Source organism: Choloepus didactylus, chromosome X (genome assembly GCF_015220235.1).
Source record: "Choloepus didactylus isolate mChoDid1 chromosome X, mChoDid1.pri, whole genome shotgun sequence".
NCBI classification, from domain to species: domain Eukaryota; kingdom Metazoa; phylum Chordata; class Mammalia; order Pilosa; family Megalonychidae; genus Choloepus; species Choloepus didactylus.
This window is the reverse complement of record NC_051334.1, coordinates 126227523-126254038: the sequence shown is the minus strand read 5'-3', so window position 1 is coordinate 126254038 and position 26516 is coordinate 126227523. Positions and strand designations below refer to the sequence as shown.

The 26516-nt window shown below is 39.9% G+C and overlaps 2 protein-coding genes across 2 annotated transcripts; one reads left to right on the top strand and one right to left on the bottom strand.

Moving 5' to 3' along the window:
- Nucleotides 1-1771: 1771 nt before the first annotated feature.
- PRPS1 (phosphoribosyl pyrophosphate synthetase 1) lies at nucleotides 1772-24592 on the bottom strand. The gene is made up of 7 exons (XM_037821874.1): nucleotides 24328-24592; nucleotides 16405-16588; nucleotides 10931-11029; nucleotides 8372-8496; nucleotides 5109-5282; nucleotides 3737-3896; nucleotides 1772-2836 (listed from the first exon to the last, which is right to left on the bottom strand). Exons 1-7 carry the CDS (start codon nucleotides 24447-24449, stop codon nucleotides 2744-2746), a joined length of 957 nt encoding a protein of 318 aa, XP_037677802.1. The 5' UTR covers nucleotides 24450-24592; the 3' UTR covers nucleotides 1772-2743.
- Nucleotides 12150-12401, top strand: LOC119523102 (transmembrane protein 213-like). Its single transcript, XM_037821875.1, has one exon. It carries the CDS (start codon nucleotides 12150-12152, stop codon nucleotides 12399-12401), a length of 252 nt encoding a protein of 83 aa, XP_037677803.1.
- Nucleotides 24593-26516: the final 1924 nt, after the last annotated feature.

The window sequence follows — 26516 nt, the reverse complement described above, 5'->3', positions numbered from 1 at the left end:
GTAGAGGACATGAACGGACATTTCACTGAAGGGGATGTATAGATGGCAAATAAGCAAATGAAAATATGTTCAAAATCATTAATCATTAGGGAAATACAAATTAAACTACAATGAGATAGCAGTACATCTATCAGAATGGCTAAAATAAAAAATAGTGACACCACCAAATGCTGGTGAGGATGTGGAAAAACTGGATCTCTCACATACTGCTGGTGGGAAAGTAAAATGGTACACTCTGGATAACAGTTTGGCTGCTTCTTAAAAAACTAAACATGCAATTACCATATGACTTAGCAACTGCATTCCTGGGCATTTATCCCAGAGAAATGAAAATTTATGCTCACAGAAAAAACCTGTACACGAATGTTCATAGCTGTTTTGTTTTTAATAGCCAAAGACTGGAAATAACCCAGTTCTTCAATCTTCAATAGGTGAACGGTTAAACTGTGGCACATCCATACCATGGAATTCTACTCAGCAATAAAAAGGAACAAACTATGACTACCGATATGTGCAACAACCTGGATGAATCTCCAGGGAATTATTCTGAGTGAAAAAAAGCCAGTCCCAAAAGGTTACATACTGTATGATTCAATTTATGTGACAATATTACAGAAATGGAGAACAGATTAATTATTACTAGGGGTTAAGGAGGGGTGGGAAGGTGGTGGGTGTGGCTATAAATGGGCAACACGAGGGACCCTTGTGGTAATGGAATGGTTTTGAATCTTGACTGTGCAATTCTGGTTGTGATGTCATACTTTAATTTTGCAAGAGGTTACCATGAAGGGAAACTGGATATGTGGGATCTCTCTATTATTTTTCACAACTGCATGTGAATCTACAATGACCTCAGTATAAAAAGTTAAATTTTAAAAAGGCAGAGGGACTGTGTTGTCAGCACAGACAAAAGGCCTTCTAAGTCTGGCCTTTGAACCTGTTAAACTGTTACCTTAAATTTTCTTTAGTTAACCTGCTGATGATGCTCTTGCTTCAAACATGCATACCTCCCCAATACACCAAAATAATCATCGTTGTGATGGAGTGTCAGGTTATGGGGAAGGTTTTTTACACAAGCTATCTGAACTTTTGTATGCTTTTGCAATAAGTCAATAATTAAAAAAAAACCCACAACGTTTTCCTCTAGAGTCTTCTTCATTGGTTTCTATTTATCTTTCTCCTTTTAGATTTTCCATAACCTACATTTTCATCTTATGCATTTAAAACTCCTTTTACCTTTCTTCATTGTTCCCATTCCATAATCTCCCCCACTTTTTTTCTTATTCTTTTAGGACAAACAACTCTCTTGCCTCAACCTTAGAAATTTAAGGCTGTTTAGTTTACAGCCCCACCGCTTCATGAATATCCGGAGAAGGTATTTGGGCAAGCATATTGATGACTATACCCTCCTCCCATTTGGATAAATGCCAAACATATGTCAACTACTGACATAATTAATTCAAAATGATAAAATTAAAGAAATAATTCCCCTCCTTTAAGAAAACAAAGAACCAGAGGTCCAGCAGGCATTCTAAATCCTATAATGCAGGTATACTACATAGAATTATACTATATCTAGTTCTCAGGAAGCCCCAGACATATACATCCAAATCTTACCAGGTAAATAACACTGCTACCAGTGTCTTCTCTTGGCTTAATAATGCAGCTAACAGTTTGGAAACAAAGAAAGGAGAGCTAGCATTGGTCAGCAAGATATCTAAACCAAACACTTGACAGAGGCATCAGTATGGATATGATGTAGACCCACAAACACACACATAAAGACACTTTATTAGTTTTCTCTACAAGCTACGATAACATCAAGCTTTTTAAACAGAAACCTCAGGTCATTTGAGAGGCCGAACAGATACAAGGAAGGAAGATGAAAATTAAATATTTAAATTAACCAAAAGGCACTACACCATCACCTAAGATCAACTACCATGGTGGCAGCAGGCTAAGGAAGATTAAGCTACAGCAAAATCACCTCATGTAAATGTTAGAGATTACACAGCTTTCCATAGGACTATGGTACACTGATCATTTGGCCCCAAGAGGCTATTTGGCCAGGGAAAAAGCCACGATGGCTGAAGGTAATGCCAAATTGAAAGAAGCAGGTACAACACAGAATCCAAGATACATAGTCCCCTAGGTGATGGTGATGGATGAGTTTTCTTCCTCCCAAGAAGCATTTGTTCCACTGTGCTGCCTCCCCTCATGTCTCTACCCAATGGCTGAAAGCTGCCTGCCCCTACCTTAGGGGAAGCTCGGCAACCAGAACTAGATTTGGGGTTGCCTAGGGCTCTAGCGGTAATTTAGCACAGAACTTGGAGAACTGGTGACACTTTCAGGATTGGGGGAACTGGGCTGGTTTTGTTGCTAATTGTTCTGAACAAAGAAAACCCTGAAGCATTCACATGCAAAGTAGTCTTAGCTTCCCCAGGCACAGTAACACCCCTACACAACACCCTCAAAGTCTGAAATCTTGCTGCAGCTGAGCTGTAGTTCAAGCTGCAAGGCTCACAAAATTAAAGAAGCCAGAATGAGCCAATGCAGATAGGAAATTCCAGCAGTTAATCTCAATCTGCCTTTCCTCAATTTAGGATAAGCTCTGATATACCTGATGTGGGATGTAGAAAGCTACACTGGAGCAAGCTGGGTCTTCTGCTGAACTTTTCAAATACCGAGGGAAAACAAGGAGCGGGGTTGATTTTATTTTTAAAAAGCTTCAGAAGTTATTCTATTACAAAGGTACGTGACTGAACAGGTAGGACACAGATTCCCCATTGTGAGTTCTCCTGATGGCTTCTGCAAGGATCATGGAGATATCGATCACCTAGAAAGGCAAGAAAGTGTCAGGTCAGTGTCATATAGACAGAGAGGACTAGCAAATTTGTGGATGCTGATGAGCAGCAGCCCAACGAGTGTCCTTCCTCTTAAAACATGAGCTGCACGATGCCATTTCCCTTCATGAGCCCACACCCCAGCTACTCTTTAGCACGATATTTAAAATATAACCACTTAGGAAAGAACTAAAATGCTAATGGAGGAAAAATCCTGACTCCAAGGTGGTGATGGGTGGACATTTAAAAATCCTTAAGGATAAAAAAAAAAAAGCATATTTAAGCTGGAAAAAAAAACACCTTAAGAATGACAACCCTCCAATTCTAAATATTAATTTCAGAAAGCTAATGGATCACTGTACACATTTTTAATTAAGCAAGGCCTTGTTCTTTTAGTGCAACAGCACTCAAACTTCAGTGTTTTACTTGGGGAACTACTTTAAAATACTGGTTTCCAGGATCTCTGATTTTGCAGGTCTTGGATGAAACGAAGGAATCTGCATTTAAACAAGAACCTAGAGATAATTAAAGTAGGCAGTTTCCAAAGCACACCCTGAGAAACACTAAAGGTCTAAAGAGCATACAATCAGTTTAAAGGTTTCTCATTATGTCTACAGGCTGACAGAGATAAACTCGCATATTGTAAAGCGTGGACTTGCAAACTTCAGTGTGCATCAAAATCACTGGGACAGCCTGTTAAAATGTAGAATCCTGGGCTCCATCCTCTAGAGTTCCTGAGGTCTAGCAATTTGAATGTTTAAACATATGATTTTTTACTTTTCTGGATCACAGACCCTGATGAAAGACCAAAATAAGAAATCTTCAGAACCCAGACCCCTATTCAGCATATGTAACCTCCTAAATACTTAGTTTCACCAGAATCTCATCCTCACCTGTATTTTGGAGCAATGCTTCATCTTATCCTCCTGAGGTATGGTATTGGTGACTACTACTGCTTCAAAACACGCATTGTTGATGCGAGAAATAGCTGGGCCAGAAAAGATTCCATGAGTCAAGATAGCGTAAACTCTGGTGGCTCCAGCTGACAGAAGTCTAGAATAAAAAGGACAGTGATGATTTGGATTACTCTTATCATTATAGAATCTAGATTAGGGAGAAGGAGAGAGAACTGGACTTAGAAGTTATATGAATAGGTTTAGATTAGTGTAAAAGAACTGTGGCAGGGACTACTGCGCTCAAAAAAAATCTCTTCTTCCTGGGCACACACACAGCTGGACTACATTTCCCAGCCTCCTTTGCATAGTTAGATGTGGCCATGTGACTTAATTCTGGCTATGGCTATGTAGGCAGATATGATGTACACCATGTCTTGGCTGGGCCTATAAAAATCTTCCATGGATGTGATCTTCCATGTTCTTTTCCCTGTCCAGCTAGCCAAAATGGAAATGCCTTCTAAGGTAATCTTGTTAGTCACATGTTAAAGATGCAAAGCCAAGTTTGAAAGAGTCTGGGTCCCTGAACTACTACTTGGGAAAAATGAGTCCAATCAGGAGTACTTGCACTGAAGTGTGCCATGAATAAGACAGCCTTTATCATGTTAAGGCACTGACATTTCAGGGAGTTGAGCTTTTATAGCAACAAGCATTATACAGGACAAAATGAGTTTTATAAATGTATTTGCCAGGATCCAAACCAGAACAATTCAGTACACCAGTTTGTTTGTTTGTTTTAGCACCTCTTATGTGCCAGGCACTGTGCAAGGCATGGATACGCAGACGTTTTTAAAAAATTATAAGAAATAATACTGTCCACAGTGGCTTGGCCTGTAAGCAATGGGGAGCCACTTCAGATTTTAAAGGAGAGGAGTGATGGGATCCAGTCTTGGTTTTAGGAAGATTAGCAAGTAGGAAGGTAATGTGCAAGATGGATTAAGGAGGCAAGAGATTCCTGGGTGGTGTAAAGAGAACAGCAAGGAGGCAATTTGGAATAGTGCAGCAGGAGATGAGAGGTAATATGAACTAAGATAGTAGCAGCTAAAATTAGGGTTCCAGCTTAGGTAAAATATGAGAATACATTTCTGTCTCCTCAGACCTATGAATTTCTACCTTAACTGGTTTAAGAAAACTATCAAAAGTAGTGTTCATCGATTTATACATGTTGTATTTCAAGCCTAAAACAATGAAAAGCCCCGAAGCTAGTTGTCATCCCCTCAATTCCATTCCAAAAGAAATCAGCAGGCTTAAGCCATTCACACACCAGTTTGCTCTTTACTGATAACCACTGGCCCTGCTATTGCACACTCACTTGTCAGCTGCATGACAGATTGTGCCACAAGTGTCAGCCATGTCATCCACAAGGATGGCCACTCGATCCTTCACATCTCCCACCAGCACCATGCGGTCCACTTCATTGGCCTTCTTCCGTTCTTTGTGAATCAAGGCAAAGTCCACATTCAACCGGTCTGCAATGGAGGTCACTCTGCAGAATGGAGGGGTGTTCAACATTAAAACCTGTGTGGGTGTGTAGCTTCTAAGACAAACGAAATGGACTAAAGAATGGATTTGTTTTCTCGGGGAGTATACTCCTTGAAACCAAACAGTTCTCAGAGCTGGGAGAAAGCAACTATTATTGCCTGACTTCTCAAAGGCAAACACCACAAACTGGGTTTTATAGAGTAATCCCTCCATATCCTGATAGCAGTTGTGCTGGTCTGAATCTATTATGCATCCCACAAAAGTCATGTTCCTTTAATCCAGTCTTGTGGAGGCAGACCTATTTGGGGGGAATCTTTTGATTAGGTTGTTTCTATGGAGATGTGACCCACCCAATTGTGGGTGGGCCCTTTTGATTAGATTATTCCCATGGAGATGTGACCCCACCCATTCAAGGTGGGTTTTAATTAGCTTACTAGAGTCCTTAAGAGAACTCAGAGAGGGAGAGAGAGCTCAGAACCAATACAGACCTAGACGCTTAGAAAGAAAATTCCCAGAGACATTTGGAGACAGCCATTGAAACCAGAACCAGGAGAGAAGCTAAGAGATGAAATCCAGAGTTTGCCTGGGAGAAGCTCAGAGAGGGCCCCTAGACACTTAGAAAGAAACGCCCTGGGAGAAACAAGCAAGGACGCGCAGGAGCTGAGAAAAGCTAAGACAAAAACCCAGAGACATTTTTGAGAAAGCAATGGAAACCAGAAGCTAACTCCAGGAGAGGCTCAGCAGACTCCTGCCATGTGCCTTCCCATGTGACAGAGGAACCTCAGATGCCATCGGCCTTTCTTCATAGAAGGTAGCGTCCTATTGATGGCTTGAGACATTTTCATGGCCTTAGAACTATAAATTTGTGAACTAATAAACCCCCATTGTAAAAGCCAATCCATTTCTGGTATTTTGCATTCTGGCAGCTTTGGTAAACCAGAACAGCAGTTTATAAATGTATTACTCAAAATGTATATCATAAGCCTATCTGGGCTAAGTAGGGGATAAAAAGATACCCTCACCAGTCCTGGGAAGCAGTGTAACGCCAAGGCATATTTATGGAATGAATTGGCAGTGGAAAGAGACAGAAGACTTCATTAACAGTGCACAGATTGTCCTAATTTATGGGATGGAATACCAGTGAGGTGTGAATGTGGAGAGAAGTTAGCCTGAACATGGAAGGAGAGTAGCAGTACCCAGCCTGTTCCAGTGCCCGTGCTCTCACCACACTCCACTCAGTGATGGTGGCAAAACACCCAATTGGCAACGTGAACTCTACCTGGATTCCAAGCCTGGGATTTGCTTTTACAACTGCTAGAAAGAAAGTTATGCCAATTAACTGGGCAAACTGAATTATCTCACTGTACAACCCAAATGATCTCTAAATCAAAACAGAATTTTTATTTTCTTATTACATGATAGTACAAACCAGACTAGAAGGTGGGATAGAAGACCAATCTGTCTCGTAATAAAGTACTGTTATGATTCACTCAAACAAAAATCCATTCAGTGTAAATGAAGGAGTGTGCTACCTCCAAAGACATGTACGTCCAAGCTCCACAGTGCCATCCTCATCATACACTGAGGAAGCAGCATGTGCTTTGTTTTTTTGTTTTTGTTTTTAATATAGCATCAATCCAACTGCAGCATTATACCCTGCTCCCCTTGTAACTATAGTCCCATATCTGATTGTTTGCTTGGCAGGGAAGAACCTATGACCATATGATGGAGAACACACAAAGACTGAACCACAACTTAGGCAACATTTGTACCTAGATCTAAATGAACCACACCCCATGCTCTCCATTACTCCTGCTTGGGCACATAACATCAACGGTAGCCAATCAGCTTGGAATGATTATTATTTATCCAAGGCATGATCAATTAATTTAAGCGTCCTAAACCTTCCACACTCAATGACCAAGAAGTTCCCTAAAATTTAACTCCCGATACTCTTGAGTTGAGAACTACTGTGCAATTCACAATTGCACAGGGATCTCTCTACCTACTCAAAAAACAAACAAAAAACCCCCCAAAACACAAAAAACCCTGCCAAAACAGAAGTGATAGCTATATCTTTGAAAATACTCTATCACTGACAGAAAATCATAATGAAAAAAAAAATCAAGTAGCAATAAGTCATCTACTGAAGACAATTTTCCTGTACCCAACTCTGGAAGGAAAATCCTACTTGGTTATTTTAAACATGACTATTTTCTAAGTCCCACAGCAAAATGGGAGAAAAATGCCCAACAAGTTAAGTCAGGTATGACTACTACCATTAAGGGGATATCTTTTAGGCTCTGTCTCTTGTGTTATAGATGATAACTAGCAATTAAGTGAGACTCACCAAGCCATACATCTGGCTGGTTAACAACTCAAGTTCTCAGCCTATCAGTTCTATGGAAGTTACTGAAATGAAGAAGTTGTTGGAAAACAGTCATTGAAAGTTTGAATGGCTTTCAGAAAGTTCTGAGTTAGCTTTTCCTAATCATCTGTGTTTTGTAGCTCTTCATTCTATTTCCACAACAAGAAGAACATGTGTCATGCTTCTGAATGCATTACTAACACTAAGGAAATCAAGAGCGCTTAGTCTATGCCAGGTGAGCTATAAAAGACTGGTAATTGTCAATCTCTGGCAATCAGTTTAACATTCTAAGGTCTTGGGTTTAAATAAAAAATACCACACTTTATTTTCATTCCTTCCCCCTTTTTTTGGTCCCAAGGATAAAACAGTCTAACCAACATTATAATTGATGTGTGTAAAAGCTTAACTGTCCACTAATAGCATGTAGTTCAATACCAGCTGCCATTCATTAGAAAACCAAATTTCCTACCCTTCCTGATAGGTTTGTAGCAGTGGTATTAGCTCTGAGGTGCCTGCCAAGTTACCATGTGTTACAGTCAAGCCCACAATACCATGACTCTCTAAGGCCCCTTTTCTGTCTTGCCTCTCAAGTAGTGACTCAGGCTAGTAAGAGAGGAGTAAAACTAATCCAAACTATATCTAAGAATAGAAAAACACCACTTTCTGATACAACTGTTTGAGAGATTTTCCCAGTAGACTGGAAATAATACTAATTGCAACCATACCTCTTAGCTCCACCAGCATCTGGTGAGACAATAGTGCAGTTCCTCCACTCAGAGATATTCTCCCTTATCCACTTCAGGACAGCTGGCTCTGCATACAAATTGTCCACTGGGATATCAAAAAAACCCTGGAGAAAGAATCTGGATCAGTTTTGCTTTGTTTTACTTCTCTTCCACTTATAAAGGTTAACACAAAGAAAGTAGTAACTTGCCCAAAGAATACCTTACTGCAAGCATTACAAGTGATTGGAAGGAAGGCCCATTGTGGTCTCAAGATGATAAAAACAGCCTCCTTGAGAAACTGAAACCCTCCTACATTGCTGGTGTGAATGTAAAATGGGTCAGCCACTGTGGTAAACACTCTGGCAGTTCCTCAAAAAATTAAACATAAGAGTTACCACAGGGAATTATAGTGTATGCTCAAGGATGTGTGCAGCTAGCTCTCATATGTTCAGAAGACAGAGCAATAGATGATGGATGATAGGGAGGGAGGGAAAGAAATAGTGATGTGACAGCATGTTAAAGTTGGTGGATTGAGCTATCGGGGGAGGGGGGTCAGGGTATGATGGAATTCTTTGTACGGGGTTAGTATTGTTTTTGCAACTGTTCCTATAACTTTGAATTTATTTCAAAAAAAAAAAGAGTTACCACAGGACCTGGCAATTCTACCTCTTAAGTACATATCCAAAAGAAAACAGGGACTCAAGAAGATCCCCATATACTAGTGTTCATAGGGGCATTATACACAATAGCCAAAAGGTACAAACTCAAGTGTCCATCACCAGATGAAATGATAAATAAAATGTGGTATAGACATTCAGTGGAATCAGTCATAAAAAGGAATGGAATTCTGATACATACTACAATGTGGATGAATCAAAAACATGCTGAATGAAATAAGAAAGACACAAAAGGACAAATAATGTATGATTCCACTTAGGTGAACTATCTAGAATAAGCAAATTCATAGACAAAAAGTAGACTACAGGGTACCTGGGGCTGGGGCAGGGGAAAGGGGATGGGGAATTTTTGTCTAATTGGTACCGAGTTTCTGTTGGGGGTGATGAAAGGTGTGGTAATGGATGGTGGTGATGGTAGCACAATACTGTGACTGTAATTAATACCATTGAATTGTACACTTAAAATGGTTAAAATGGCAAATTTTATGTTATATATGGTACCACAATAAAGTTAAAAATAAATAAATAAACCAGCCAAACAAAAACCAGCCTCCTTGAATATGGGCTGCATGAGAGAGCCCAGCCAAGCTCTGCAAAGCCATCCTTCAGCCAACCCACAACTGACCAGAGGCGCATGAGTGCGCCCTTGCCAAGAACAGCCAAGTTCAGCCAAGACTAAAAACTGTTCAGCCAACCTGCACACTCATGAGTTAATAAAATACTTATTGCTTTATGCCACCAAATGTTGGGCAAGTTTGTTAAGGAACAGAAGCTAACTGCCAAACCAGTTAGAGATGCTAAGGTATCTAAACTTAGTGGAAGCTATTTCTAATAAATGGTTACAAAAAGTAACCAAAAGTCAGGAGATCTGTGTTCTAATTCTAGTGGCTACAAATTAGTTGTGTTTCTTAAGAATTTATTCCTCTTCTATAAAATGGGTATAGAAATCACCTGTCTTACATGTTGGAAGCAATGTAGTTATTTTAGATTGTTTTTTCTTATTCCTTTGTTTTAGTTTTATTTGAAATTTTTGTTTGTTTTTTAATTTTTTGATAAAGTTAAAAAAAAACGAGTGAGTGTTAAAAAGTATATAATATATATATAATGGAGGGGAATGGAATGTTTTGGATGCTCTTTTTTATTTTAATTTCATTTTTTTGATTGTGGTGAAAATGCACAACTATACAATGACATATGAACAAATGATTGTACACTGAAGGATTGCATGTTTCGTGAATATATCTCAATAAAATTACATTAAAAAAAAACAACAAACAAAAAAAGTAATCACTGTCTTATGCACCTCACTGGATTGCCATAAGCCTTTAATTAAATGATAATGATTTGAAAGACTCTCTTAAAAAGCCTAAAATGTAAGGTGGATTTCCCTTGCCCCTACTCTGGGTTGATGCTAAAAAGTAGGATCCGATATCTGAGGCTCTAAATTTAAGACCCTGAATATGCAAGGAGAACAATAACCACAACAGCTCCCATGTATTGAGTATCTGTTACATGCCAAGCAATATACTATAAATTTAATATCTTATTTAACACTCACAATAACAAAACAGTATATGGTCAGAGAAATTAAACAACTTGCCCAAGATTACAATGCTATTAAGGTAAGTACCAGAGTCAATATTCAAACTTGGTCTCATCCCAAAGCCTAGGGTCTTCCTATAATACCATCTGCCGCCCTATCTAACCACCCCCAAATGACTAAGATCATGAACTATGCTTAAGATGAGTAAGTTTAAAATGTTGTTGATGTGTAGTTTACTTGAGCTGTACTTGGGCAGTTATTTGCTTCTCTGTAGTCTTCAGCATTATTATTCCTCCATTCCCACCTTTCTAACCCCCAATATGTAGCTTCCATTGATACCTGAATTTGAGAAGCATGAAGGTCCATGGTGATGATGTGATCTGCTCCTGCTACAGAGAGCATATTTGCGACAAGCTTGGCTGAGATTGGGGCCCGGCTCTAAATCGGGAGGGGAGGAAAGAAAAAAAAAAAAGCCAAAAAGCCAATCTGAGAAACAGTTCATTTACACAAGAAGCATTTATTTATTAATGGTGCACCTGCTATGTTTAAGGCACTGTACTACCAGGAAATTCATAGAAAGAGATGTAGCCACTGACTTTGCACAAATTTTAAGTGGAACACCTCTTTTGCAACTCAGGATACATCTTGTTTCAGAAAAGAAAATATCTTCCTAGCTTTTGATTTCTTAACAATGTACAAACATTGCTATTTTCAGCCTATTCAAGTGTTTCTAGTGCTCAATTATTGAAACTAGGCAGACTTTTAAAACCATTTTAAAAATAACTATTAAAATCTCTTTTAATACATACTCAAACCTGTATAGCATTTAACATGTCAAAGTTTAAAGATACATCGTCGAATGGAAATTAGTTTCTTTTGTAAATACACCACCACCTTCCTCAACTGGAGGTCAACTTGCCAGCAACCTCAACTTTCGTCAATACAAGGTAACACACCTGCTGTACTGCAAAGTCCATGTCTTTATACTCTGGCCTTCTCACAGACATTAGGTGTAAAAACTGGACATTGACTATTAAAGACTTGCAAAGTTGTATATACACATCTTTTCCTCTAATATTCAGGATAAATAAGGCGGTATATATATATATATACATATATTTATGTATATCATGAAGCCACATGTTCATGTAAATATTCAAGTTTTATGAAGAGGTCACAATTAAGAACCAAATCTTATTGCATTCTGAGAGGATCTACCAGTTTAAAAAAAAACAAAAACAAAAAGTACTCCATGGGAGTTGGTGCTTACTCTTACTGATACAAATAAAGACCAGTTAAGCTAACCAAAAGTCACAAATGCATGGCCTGAATAAAATACATAAGACTACAAACTTATTGCTCTATGCAAACGAATTACATGTCTATTGTCTTGGGGATGGGATAATATCTAAGAGAATGTAGTAAAAAATGCTCTCTAAAATCATTTGAATGAGTCTGCCTGACAGCGTGACAGCCCAGGACGCACACAGCACACAGGGCCCAGGGTGGTCAGCACTCGGCTCTGGGGACTGTGCAGGCAGATGTCCATCCCTCCAGCATGAAGCCTCTTGCCTCTGTGACTCGGGCTGCCCTGACCCTCAGCCTGGTCTTCACCGCTTTCCACTCGGCTTGCCTGGCAGATGTCGACTTCTGCCCACAAGCCACCTGGTACTGCCACACTAGCGTGGATGAGTACGGCTGGATCGCTGCTGCTGTTGACTGGAGCCTCTTGTTTCTCACCCTCATCCTGCTCTGTGTGGACAAACTGATGAAGCTCACTCCAGATGACTCCAAGGACTTCCAAGCATGACACTCAGAATCACAGTCCCAAGAATGTCATATGCCACCAAGGTGGAGAACAGAGAGAAGGGAATAGTGCTGATGTGGTTTCTCTCATTTTAAAGTCATTTATAACTTTAAGCTTCAGTTACTTTTAAAAGGGAAGGAAGTAAGAAAGGGAGATCAAAGTAAGGAAAGACCAGTGCTGCCCTCACACCTTGTTTCAAAAGGCACTTGAGCATTCTGAGCCCTGATAATCTTTCTTATCTTTCTCAAGATAAAACAGTCTCTTATGAGAATGGCCCCTACTCTAACTATAGCTCCCTTCTAGGTCCCAAGGGAGGTGCACATGAAATATAAGACTTACTCCTTTAGTCAACATATTTGAAACTACACATGGGATTTTCTCACCAAAAACAGCTTTCTTAGTTCAGTCAAGGGCATCACTGTGATTTCAAAATGTGAGAATCACCTTTTTTAAATGCAGTTTTACTGAGATATAGTCACACACATACAAACCAACAGAAGTATACAATCACTGGCTCACAGTATCATCACATAATTGTGCACACAACCCCATGAAAGATCACCTTTGACCCTCTCACCTACCTCACCCCCAAAGCCAGTTCCTTTTCTGCCCTTGTTCCTTCAACATCTCTTCCACGGTTGTCCTATCCCACTCATTCTCACCACCATACCCTACTGTGGCCTTCACTACATTGTGCCTAGATTATTTCAGGACTATTTCATTTCACTCTCACTGCCTTCAGGATCTGCTTCCCCAGCTGAATTCTCCCCATAGGCAGCTGCCAGAGTAGAAGTAAAACTTCTCAGCCTGGCATTCAATCTTTTGTATGCATCCAACCATCTTTCTAGTGTATCTCCCAGCATGTCCTGGAGTAAAGGCTCTGAGGCACCACAGTGGCCTTCTCCTCATCCTGGTGTCTTCAAGTTTTCTGCCACCATTCACTATGCTGGGATGAAGACCTTCCAACTCTACCTCAAGAATGAAAACCATCCCCCAATGTCCAGCTCAGATATTTGATCTGCATAGAGTCTTCTCTGATCACCCCGGGGAGAAACATCTCATCTGTGGGCCACCTGAACATGTTGTGGGCTCTCTTAGGGCACTTTTGCTTTACACTAAGGTGCAGCTATTGTGAATGTGCCTCTTTACAATTAGTTTATATCTACTCCAGCTCCTGGGACATAGTAGGCTCGTCATAAATGTTTGTTCAATAAATGAATGAATGAGTCCTTGCCCTAGGAAAACTTGTGATCATCACTCTGTATTTGGAATCTCCACTTTTCTCCAGATGTTTAAAATAACCAACCTCTGAAGAAGCCAACTGTTTAGTCACTGCTTTCTCAGCAAGTGACAGTCCTCAACCCTTAGCAAAGATGACGGCACACTTCATCATGAATTCTTTCAGTAGGGATCAGAGGAGAGGATGGGTTCATTAGAAGGAAGAAAGGACAAATGATGCGTCACGAAACAATTTCTGCCCTTTGTGAGGAAACATGTATTTAGACTGGATCAACTCTAAATGGTCCTGAGACAAAAAAAAAAGAAAATTGAAAGGCCTCTAAAATAGGAGGAAACATTTTCTAGAGGTGGAAAATGAATCAAAGCTACTCAATTCCTCTTTCAGGAACTCTAAATAAATTTCCCTGACAACAGGAACTGAAGGGATGGCATTGCTCATCCTGCCATCTTGTGAAAAACCAATTTCTGAATCTTAGTTGCTTAATCAGCAAAATGGGATGGATTTATTATTCACAAGTATTAAATGAGTATATAAAAAATCATATTAATTAAATAAGCCAGACAGAAAAGGACAAATATATGATCTCACTTAAATGAAATACCTAGAATAAGCAAATTCATAGACAGAGAGAGTAGATTACAGGTTATCAGGGACCAGGGGTGGGGGAGGGGAGAATGGGGAGTTATTGCTTAATGGATGCAGACTTTCTATTTGACTCATTTCATGGTATCTGCATTTTAGCCTAACAAACTAGAACAGATTTTGGTACCAGGAAAGTGGGGTGTTGCTATTGCAAATACCGTAAAAGTAGAAACAGCTTTTAATTGGGTATGCTGGAAGAATTGTGAGGTGCTTGATAGAAAAGGCCTAGATTGCTTGGAAGACACTGTTGATGGAAATATGGACGCTAACTTCTGTTTAGACCTTAGACAGAAATGATGAATGTCATTGCAAACTGGAAGAAAGGCAACCCTTGTTTTAAAGTGGCAGAGAACTTGGCAAAATTAAGTACTGATGCTGGATGGAAGGTACAATTTTAAAGTGATGAGCTTGGATATTTGGCTGAGATTTCCAAACTAAACGTGGAAAGTGCGGCCTGGCTTCTCCTTGCAGCTTACAGCAAAATCCAAGAGGAAAGGGATAATCTGAGAATTGAACTCTTGGGCACAAAGAAACCAGAAATTAATGGTTTGAAAAATCTCGAACTTCTGGAAAGTGAACCCCCAAGAATAGTGCTCCATGTGAGGGTTTAACTGAACATGGAACCAGTCAGCCATTTCAGTGTAAGTCAAGATTGGAGGTGCAGTCATCCAGGAAGGATCTGTAGAAAGTCCAACTGTCTGATGGTTTGGACCCCTGTATACTATATGCAAAACTGACAAAAGAGTTTTTTTGCAAGATCAAATGACTTCAATGGCAGAACCATGGAAGTTGAGGTCTGGACTGAAGATATCCTCTCAAGCCAAGAGAGAGTGGATCCACCCATGTACATAGAAAGAGTGAGTACACCCCAGAGGTTGGAGAGGGGAGGCCTTCCACCCTGTTGTTCAGCAAGAGTGTTACCATCCCAGGTTTCTCAGATGCCTGGGGGACTGAAGAGAGGCTCGCCACCATGCTGATGCTTGACAAGGGTAGAGCAGAGAGCCTGGCCATCACTCCAATGCTTGAAGATGTTGGAGCCTTCACCCCAGTGTTTGGGGAGAGCATGATCGCCATGCAAACACTTGGAAAGGGTGGCACCCACTACATCAGGCCTGGGGGACAAGGCATGGTTTTACAGATGACTCTCAGACCTTTGAAATCCATTGGAGTATGCCCTGCAGGGTTTCAGAATTGTTTGGGACCCATGACCCCAGTTTTCCTTCCAATTTCTCCCTATGGCAATGGGAATGTTTATCCTATGCCTGTCCTTCCATTGTATATTGGAAGCAGATAACTTGTTCTCTGGGTTTCACAGCTCCATAGCCAGAGAAGAACTGTGCCCCAGAACAGACCACACCCATAACCGATTTTGATGAGACTTTGTTACTGAAATGATTTATGGCTTTTGGGATATTGTGATGGAATGAATGTATTTTGCATATGGAAAGAACATTTCTTTTTGGGGTAGAGAGGGTGGAGTGTGATGGTTTTAAGCTGTATGTATCCCAGAAAAGTATTAAAGTTAATCCACTCCTGTGGGTGTGGACCCATTGGTGAGTAGGATCTTAAGCTGTGACCCACCTCATTCAGGGTGGCTCTTAATGCTCTTACTGGAATCCTTTATAAGAGAATGAAGAAATTCAGACAAAGAGAGAGAAAGCCAAGGAAGCAAGAAGCTGAAAGCAAGGAAACCCAGAAAAGAAGGGAAAGACCAGCAGATGCTTCCATGTGCCTTGCCATGTGACAGAGTCCAGGATCACCAGCAGCCAGTCTTTGAGAAGAAAGCATCGTGTGATGATGCCTTGATTTGGACATTTTTCTCAACCTCAAAACTGTAAGCCTGTAAGTTAATAAATTCCCATTATTAAAAGCCAACCCATTTAATTGTTTTCTGCATTTTGGCAGCTTAGCAAATTATAACTGTATACCTGAAAATGGTTAAAATGGGAAATTTTGAGCTGTATAAAGTTTTTAAAAACTTTTTATAAAAAAATACAATCAAAAGTTTTTAAAAACCCTAAATATATAACTGATTAATTATTACAGTTTTTTTTTTGTAACTTTGAGCAAGCGCTCTTATTTCCCCTTCTTAAAAATAAACAAAAATGGAGATTCTGCTCCTACCTTATCCTTCTTATCCTGCCGGGCATAAGGGAAGCATGGGATGACTGCAGTAACCCGGCTGGCTGAAGCAATCTTGCAGGCATTAATCATAATCAAAAGCTCCATGAGATTGTCATTGATTTCACCACAACCACTCTGAACAATGTAGACATCCTCTCCACGTACACTCTCTCCAATTTCCACACTACATGGGGAAAAGAAGGACAACATAAAACAATAGCTTTTAGAGCACTACATTATATTTCTAGGGACAGTAAGGTTTACAAAGCAGAGCTTCCCCTCTGGTATGCTGTGAGTGGGTTATAGCTATGTGTCAATTTTGATCCCCTCAGACTTCAGGAGATTCCCTGAAGGAAGTCCTGTCCCAGAAGCAGTTTGCTGCCTTGGTTTTCATTTCTACATGTGACAGACATTAAAAAGATTGGCTAATATTAGTCTAAAGTACTTACAAATGATTGGACCATAATTTTAGTCAGTGGCTCTTTTTGTATTTCATACGTATACATGTAATATAAACGCAAATTTGCTAGATCACCTGTGACTGTCCCATGATCTAGATACATAACAGAAGAAGTAGAAACATCATATAAGGAATGGATCATTATTGTTACATAATGATGCCTTCCATTAAAGACAGTATCACCTCTAACATATTGGCAATTCACTCAACAAATATTAAATGTCCATATGCCAGTCACTTTGCTAGGTGCTAGGGACACGGTGAATAAAACAGATATGGTTTTTGCCTTCATTCCATACTAACCATACTCTGATCCAATAAGCAAGTCTTGTTAAAAAAATCTACAGGAATTTAATTAAGGAGTAGTATTGTATTTTACATAAAGGTCTCAATACCCACACTTGGGTCCCTACCAAGAACAATTTATGATTTAAAAAAATCACTTCAGAAACACCTCCAAGCAGCACTGTTTCACCAGTTAATCCTCTAGGTGAGATGTGTATGTGTGGGTACATGCATAAGGATCACCTTTTACTCTACTCACCTTGTCTCCCCAAACAAAACCTCAAGGAGCATTCTGAAAGGGGACATTTCAAAATCATTAAGAGGTAATTCCATTGCCAGAAGAAGCTGATATGGGAGAGAATTACTATTTAATATATATTCCTTTCCAATCTAAGTAGCTACTGAAGGGATTCTACTATTTAAAAGAATGGGAGAAGTTCATATTGGAATGCAAGAAAATAAAAACAAACAGCAAAAATAAAACTAGGAACCAATTCAAACAGGAAGGCTGAGATTCCTGGTAGCTAAAACAAAAAGGAAAACACATTAGTTTGGATTATCTGGAGATAAATCTTCATCAGGTGCTGAATTCAAGATCCTATAATAAAAGTGCATTATTTGCTCCTATCAATAACCTAAGTTCCTACCTCCAGAAACTAGAAAAAGGGCAAAATAACAAGGCAAGGGAAGAAAATAATGATGAGAACAGAAACCATGAAATTGAAAACAGGAAAACAGTAGAGAAAAATCAATGAAACAAAAAAGCTGGTTCTTGGGGCAGGGCGGGGGGGGGGTGTTAAAACTGATAAACCTCTAGGAAGAGGGATGCAAATGGCCTCATTGGAGAATTCTACCAAACATTTAAAGAATTAACACCAATTTTGCACACTCTCTTCCAGAAAACAGAGGAGGGAACACTTAATGACTCATTTTAATTTATTTTTTTATTTTTATTTTTTTAACTTTATCAAAAAATTAAAAAAACCATAAAAAAACATTTCAAACAAAACAAAACAAAGAAATAAGAAAAACATAAGCTAAAATAACTACATTGCTTCCACCATGTTCCTACCATACCCCAAGAAAATTAACAAACCATAACCAAACAAAGGAATAAGAAAAACAAATAACCTGAAATAACCACATTGCTTCCAACATGTTCCTACCATACCCCCAAAAAATTAACCACAGTCGTTCCCGAGCATTCCCACATTAAGATTACCTTCCATAACTTATCTTTTCTTATTGGATTATCATTCCCCCTTCACTATTTGCTGTCTATCACTAGGTCCCCTACATTCTACAATATAAACCATTTATTTAACATTTTTCACTGAGTTCACATTAGTGGTAGCATACAATATCTCTCTTTTTGTGCCTGGCTTATTTCACTCAGCATTATATCTTCAAGGTTCCTCCATGTTGTCATGTTTCACAACCTCGTTCCTTCTTACTGCTGCGTGGTATTCCATTGTGTGTATATACCACATTTTATTTATCCACTCATCCGTTGAAGGACATTTGGGTTGTTCACATCTCTTGGCAATTGTGAATAATGCCGCTAAGAACATTGGTGTGCAGATATCTGTTCATGTCACTGCTTTCAGATCTTCTGGGTATATACCGAGAAGTGCAATTGCTGGATCGAAGGGTAACTCTATATCTAGTTTTCTAAGGAACCGCGAGACTGCCTTCCAGAATAGCTGTACCATTATACAGAATGACTCATTTTATAAAGCCAATATTACCCAGGTACTACAACCAGAGAAAAGGAAACAACAGAGGCGAAGAAAGAGAAATGAGGGTGTGGTTGTAAAAGGCAACCGGAAGGATCCTTGTGGTGGAGATGTTCTTCTCAATGTCAATTTCCTGATTGCAAGATTTACCAATGGGAAAACTGGGTAATGGGTATACTGGATCTCTGTGTATTCTTTTTTACAACTGCATGTGAATCTACAATTATCTCGAAACCTAAAGCTCAATTTTAACAAAAAGTATACTAGAGTAAACCATTACTGCAGCCTTCCATGAAAGCTGAGGTCAATAAAAGTATAACTAAAAACAAAGGCACTTCTGTAGTAAATCCAAAGAACCTAGCCCAGCTCTATTACTTTCTGAGAAACCATATAATACTGTGAGGGAACTCAGAGGAATCGGGTTTTAACAGTTAATTTGAGAAATAGTTCATCTCAAAATCTTTTCTCCCTGGCTTACACCATGCATCGGCCACACTGTCCACTGTTATATTCCTTGAATCCTCCCTTTCTCACTGTACAGCCTCTGCATTTCTTCCCACTACTCGAAATGTTCTTCCTACGAATAGCTCACTCATTTTTCAGGTCTCCAAAATGTATCAATCAATTACACTGTATGGACCTTATTTGCATAGCAATTCAAAGAACTGTAAAAAGCACATTTATAATGAGAGAAGGAAATCTGAACACAGACTGGTTATTTGATATCAAGGAATTACTGTTTTTTTTTTTAGGTGTGATAATGGTATTGTGACTTCTGAAATACATTTGGATGATGGGACATCATTTCTGAGTTTGCTTCAAAATAATCCAATTGCGGGTATGTGTGGAGAGGGAATAATAGATGAAATAAGATTAGCCATGAGTTGATAACTATGAGATGGAGAGCATTATACTATTTTCTCTATTTCCATGTATGTTTGAAATGCTCCAAAATAAAAACTTAAATAGTTACCCTCCCCAATTATTTTCTCATCACCCCAGTTATTCCTATAGAACACTTATCATAATTTATTATCATTTATTTATGCACTGAGGTATTGTCTGTCTCCTCCACTAGAATGCAAGCTCCATGAAGGCAGGGAGCAGATCTGTTATGCTCAGCTGTATCCCCAGACAGCCAGTGCCAATATGCCATGAATGAAGAATGTATGAAAGAGTGAAAGAATACACCTCAGGATCAGGCTGCTTCTTGCATCCATTCATTTTTAGACAGAACATGAACTGGCTGCAGGGCCTGCTGTTGGGAAAATTTAAAAGACTGACTTTGATCATCAGATAGCTCACTTCTGGTTCTACAACTAGGAGCCCCACCCTTTTACAGATAATCAGATACTTCATTTTGGGCAGAACTAAAACCTGGTGGGCCAGCAAGATGAGCTAGCTACAAAGAATCTTAGGACAGGATCCTTAAATAGTGATAGCGAGTGACATAATGAACAATATAGCAATTTTGTGGATTTCAACATAGCTGAATTGACATAGAGCTGTCTAGCTTTTTTGTGTGTGTTTTAATTTAGGGATACTTAACTTGATTCAGCTTTTATGTGAACTTTGCCTGATCTTCAGTTCTAAAAAGTAGGATAAGTATCCTCTATGCTGATGATATTTTATTCATCACCAAGATTAGTCTTAAGAAACGAATGAATCTGTTGGCAACATTGACTCTGACAGAGCCAAAATTGCCTTGTGAAGATATTCTTCAAAATTTAAATGGAGAGAGAGGTAGGAGGGAGCTAGGGAGGGCTTTCTGGAAGAACAACTTCCATGTTTTCTGAAGAGTGGACCCTAAAACTTCACTGCCCAAGATGGAAGCCATTGGCCACATGTAGTTACTGTGCACTTGAAATGTGGCTAATGCGACTGGGGAACTGAGCTGAGATGTGCTCTAAGTGTAAAATGCACACTTTATTTAGAAGACAGCACAAATAAAAGAAGGGAAAATCTCAATAATTTTTATATTGACTACATGTTAAAATTATAATAGTTTGGAGATATTAGCATAAATAAAATATATTATTAAAATAAAAAACTCACACAGACAGGACTAAACACCTAGATGGTGAGTATGTTCTGCCAGTTACTCATTCTGGTAGGTCCAATAAGAGGGAGTGTAGCTTAAAGGAACTACTTCTCAGATCTTCTTTACTACTAACACTGCCTTTTAAAGAGGTTTGGGCTAAAATAGACCCTTCTGTGTACTATGGTGCAAAACTCTGAGAAAATTTTAATCCTTCCCATACTCACCCCTCATACTTCATCTCCTTGACCACTATCTCCATTTCCCTGGGGGAGAAAGAAAGTCAGGCACATTGATTTTCATTAAAAAGTCAACTCTACATCTGCTATCAGAAGCCTATGGGTCTTGCTTCTGTCAAGAACACAGAATATCATCTGTGCTCCAGGAATTCACTTGCCAGAATCAGATTGTTTGATTAGTAGCTAAAGAACAAATGTACAGTTTGAACAATTGATCCAAAGACAGTATAAGGGATATGCTAAGTAACGATTCCTTTAGGTTTTAAAAGCCTTATTATTATCAAGTAAGACTGGAAGGCAACATAGACGATGGTGGCTTATCTCCCTTTACAAATGCCTCAACTATCAATATAAAAAACATCTACAGTAATGGATGTTGGTGATGGTTAGCACAACGTTGTGGATGTAATCAATATTACTGAATTGTACACTCAAAAGTGGTAAAAATGGGAAATTTTGAGTTGGATAAATTACTACAATAAAAAGTTCAAAAACGGAAATGGAAAATAATATCCACAAAATTGCTGCATTGTTCATTATGTTATTCAACATCACTCTTTAAGGATCCCACTCATAAATTCTTAGAATTTTGTACCTGGAAGTCTCTAAAGAGTTTTATGAAAATGAAAACGACCTAATCCCTTGCATATGCCTTTATCCCTTTGGCTACGAGAAAGCCAAGGGATACAACTAAATTTAACTTTAACACTAAACCTCAGTAATCATTTTATGCCAAATTCTTGACACAATTACTGTAGTCCATGGTTCTCTAAGATTTCTGATGCATCTATCTTCTTAACTAACCATTTGTGCTTGTAATGATAGTGAAACATGCTTCAAATCCTTTCCTGAAAGCAGGAAAGGTATTAATTATAAAACTATCACTGCTAATTTAAACATCAGAGAACATCTTACTGAATATTTAGCTTTAGCATAGGTGATTCTTTCCAAAATTATACATTCTAACATTACATAGGTTTTGAAAAATAATTTTTTTAAAAAATCACTCTGATGATTTTTACCACACAACTACTAGCACCATTTTTGTGTTATTACATTACTTGATGATACTTAATCAGCAGTTCAGCTATTACCCAAAGCCAACTTGCCCTCAGCATAGGAGGATGTTTGTTATGACAAGAACTTGAAAATGTTATTTAACTATGTTAAAAACAAGGTGGTGTGAGTAAACTAGGACACTGCCTTGTTTTACTATGCATAATTCTAGTTTCACTAATTAAGATCAATCATTTTGTCTAGTAGTACTCTAAGGTGCAGACTTTTACTAGCTTCTCCATCCTTTCCTTAGAATCAGGCATAAATACATACGGTTGGCATTAAACATTAAGAAACAAAAAAAGGAAATACAATGTATCTGGAAGGCAGGTGATATTTTTAAGAAAATCTCAAGAATCGAGACTACTGAGATGATGGCATTGGCAATATACATTGGATTAATAAACCAAAGGATATGGTTCTTAGGAAAATCCTAGAAAACCAAAGTTAAAGTCTTTCTTCTTCCTCCTCTCAGCCAATCCAGAATACCCAAACAAACCAAAGTTATTTGAAGAGAACTGAGTCAAGAATTTTAGTATACCCCAAAGTTTTAAAATCAGGTGAGCTATCATATCAGCAAAAGTTTAAAAGAACAATAATACCTAGCGTTGGGCAAATTCCTTAACCCCTGAATCTTTTGCCACTCCCAAAGTCTGGTTCTGTTTGCTCTTACGGCAGCTTGGCTAGCCTCTATTGATTAAGGTATTGCCTGACTACAGATGGCACAATGTTTCTACTATCGTTTGCTTCACAATCAGTGGCATAATAATCAGTCATCCAGAAGGAAGCTGACCATTACAGAGGAATATTTCTATCAGCAGGGTCTAAAAAGGATTAAGGGAGTTACTTTGAAAAACGGTTTAAAGAAAAAAAAAAAAAGGAAACTAAAGCCTTTAGGAAAAGTGATCAAAGTAATCTTATCTGACTTAACCCATCATTAGGTGAAATGTCCCCCCTAACAGATGATTGCATCTGCAAGAATGTGGGCGCTAAACTGATGTGATCAACAGGGCAACACCAAAGCACAAGTAACATCTATTAGAACCAGAAGGTTCTACATTTAGGTGGAAGAGACATTTTAAGAATCAAGTTAACTAAGTCATCTGTAAGAATGCCTGAGGGTGGAGGTTGGGGATAGAAGTTGGGGGAGGGGCAAACGTTACCCGCAATGCAACGAAAAAAAAATTCAAGTTGCAATACTGCGAGATCCCGGTCTTCCCCTCCATCACTCTTTCCTCACATATGTTAACATTCTGGTATACAATTGTTCCCCTAAATTCCCCAGGCAGCTCTAAGAGAAATGGACAACTTCAGGATAGATCTTGCTACTGAAAAATATGGTTTTGCATTATCTGTACCACTAGCTGCAATGGGGAGGCCAAAGAATCCAGAATCTTTCCTTAAGACTTTCTAGGATCGCTCGAGTTGAGGTGGTGGCTATCAAGTACAGAGTCATTGCATCATTTTATTCATTCAACTAGATTTAACTTAAGGATGATTCTAAAATTGTGAACAACCAATGCTGGCTAACCTAAGGGAAGTCCTCAGTGATCATTTTGGCGCCCTCAGTACGTTACGTCAGTTCCACTCTACAGCACACCGGACCGATACCATTTCTAGTTGAAAAGCTGCTTCTTAGACTCAAAGGGAAAGACCAGGAGTGCTCAGTACGCAGCAGGCTCTCCAACGTAAGCTGGTCCAAGAGCTGAAGCGAACCCAGTCCAACCTGGGTGGCTCAACAGCGAAGCGACAAAGCCACGTGGAACCACGGCCCGGGGTAAGCGTCTGTCCCCTCCCCTTGCTCTAGGCGACCACTATCCCCGCGTTGGGTCCTCCAGCCCTTGCCTTCAACCTCAGCCAAAGCAGCTTCGCCGCAAGCTCCATCTTGACTCCACCCCACCTCACGGTGAGAATGAACTTGACCCTCCCGCGAGAGGTAAAATAACGGAAACAGCCCGCGGAGGCACGCTCGCCACTGGGCTACCGCTTCTTGCCCCCACCCCCTGCCCTAAGAACTCGGGTTTCAGCGGCGGCCCCATCCCCCCACCCCACCCCACCCTCCGCCGCCCAGGTAGGTGAGGCCCGGCCGAATCTCAACTTCGCCCTTACCAGGTCTCCTGGTTGCTGAATTTCTTAGTCACCACCTTGCCTAGCTCCAGGCCCAGGCGGTCGGCAATTTTCTGGGATAAGTCCTGGTGAGAGCTGCCGCTGAAGATTTTGATATTCGGCATCTCAGTCAGCTGTCTTAGGCACTCTTCGCTCAGCGATCGCTGCTGCTGCTGCCGAGACAGGAACCGAAGTCGTACCAGAGAATCAATACTAACCGCTTCGCGTTGCTACTCCGCCATCTTACACTCCCGCCCGGCGCGCCGCTCTAAATTGCCCAGCGCCGGGGAGGCGGGGATAGCACGCAAGTCCACACACCGCGCTCACCGATTAGCGGAGCGGCAGCGAGGGGCGGTGTCCCCGCTGTAGCTCCGCCTTCCCTCCCGGTTCTCTACCCTATTGGCTGTAGGACACGTAGGGGCGGTATTAAGAAACAGCCCCGCCCACCGTAGCTCGGCTGTCGGTAACGCAGACTAGAGAGCAAAGAGACGTTTGAAAGGGGAGGGGGTTGGAGGGATGTTGATGAAGGATAGGACCAGATCCTTCCCGCTAGCGGGACATCGGCCACGCATTTTTGTTTGTTTGTTTAGCACAAGAAAGTAAGTCTGGCTCTGGTTCACAGTATCTTTTAAGGAAATCTGTCTTATCAGGATGGCAGCCACAGTTCCTCAGAATGAAGGGGAACTTTCTGGACGCGTGTTCTCATGTTTCTGAACATGAATTTTATCTTTTTATAAGGATGGGGCCGAATTAAAGCATTTTTTTACATCACAGAGAGACATCCATAGTACTGGCACATCCAAAGGCCCTGTTTGCCCTTTGCAATTGCACGGTGTCACCTTTGCCTGGAAGACGAGTCACAAGAGTGACTGAGGTCACGCCACCTGACTCACCGTCGGAGAAAGTTGTGTTTTGTTTCTAACTCTGGGACCAAGTATGTTGAAGCAAGTGAAGTGCGAATTTTCTAAAATATATGGGCTATAAACGTCTGATTTATTTAGCCCTTGGAAAAGAAATAAAATACAGTATACTATGGGACTTAGGAAAACCTGGTTTATAGTCCTTTCATCAGCCTGATTTGAGCCTTGGTGTCAGCATCTGCATGTTCCTAATGTTGCCTTTTACACCATGTTTTATTATTTTTATAGTGATACTTGCTAATTGGACGGAAGAGAGCCTTTTATTCTTAACACTACATTTCCATTAAGCATATTCCAACCGTGGGTTAGGAGAAGTAAAAGAAAACTTGTGCAATTTTAGAAGAAAAAAGGACCTTAGTGCTCATAATCACCAGCTGTAAAAATAGAAGAAGGAACTTCAGAGATCATCCAGTCTAATAGCTTCATTTTACAGACGGAGAAACCAAGACCCAGAGAGGAGGAGCAATTTGTCCAACTAGCAAAGGCAGAAAATACTCAGTGCTGCACCCTGTCTTTCTCTTCCTGCCGTTTTCAGCAGTATCCATCTCCTCTCCTTCTGACCTTTCATCATACTTTTATGAGTTCAGAAATTTAATGTAGGACCATGTGTGTAGGAATACTGGGAGAAGGAAATAAACTGCAAGGCAGAATATTAGTAGTCTTCCGTCATAATTCATTCATCAAATATTTACTGAGTGCTTTATTACATATAAGGCAGCGTGCTAGGCATTGAAGTGACTGCAGAGTATGTGCCTCCAAGGAATTCGTTTATTCAGTAAATATTTTATTGAACACTTTTTTATGTTCCAGGCCCTATTTTGGGCCCCGAAAATACAGCAGTAAATGATCAAAACTCCCTGCTCTCCTGGAGCTTACTTTTACAAACATGTAAATATGTAATAGGTAAATATAGAAAATATTTAGTATGGCAAATGGTGATAAGTGCTATGGACAAAACTCAAGCAAGGGAGTAGGATAGGCGTGCCTGGGTGGGGGGTGGGGAGGCGCAGGGAGGGTAATTTTACGTGGAACAGTCAGTGAAGCCTCACTGGGAGGGTAACATTTGAGCAAAGGCCTGAAGGAGATAAAGGAATGCCAAGTGGATATCTGGGACAAGCAGAGAGAACAACAAGTGCAAAGACCCTAAAGTGGGAGTTGTATCTAGCTTATTTGAGGAACTATAAAGAGGGAAGGGTGATTGGTGGGGCGGTGGGGAGGTGGGAAGGCCCTGGGACTGGAGAGTACCTCTAAGAGAAAATAAGGAAACTAAAG

Excerpts from the sequence above, each read along its gene's own strand:
- PRPS1 (XM_037821874.1), bottom strand. The coding sequence starts at position 24,449 with ATGCCGAATATCAAAATCTTCAGCGGCAGCTCTCACCAGGACTTATCC. Across the intron at positions 11,030-16,404 it reads GGCAGGATAAGAAGGATAAG|AGCCGGGCCCCAATCTCAGC; the intron begins GTAGGAGCAGAA and ends CTCCCGATTTAG. Across the intron at positions 2,837-3,736 it reads AGCATTGCTCCAAAATACAG|GTGATCGATATCTCCATGAT; the intron begins GTGAGGATGAGA and ends TTGCCTTTCTAG.
- LOC119523102 (XM_037821875.1), top strand. The coding sequence starts at position 12,150 with ATGAAGCCTCTTGCCTCTGTGACTCGGGCTGCCCTGACCCTCAGCCTG.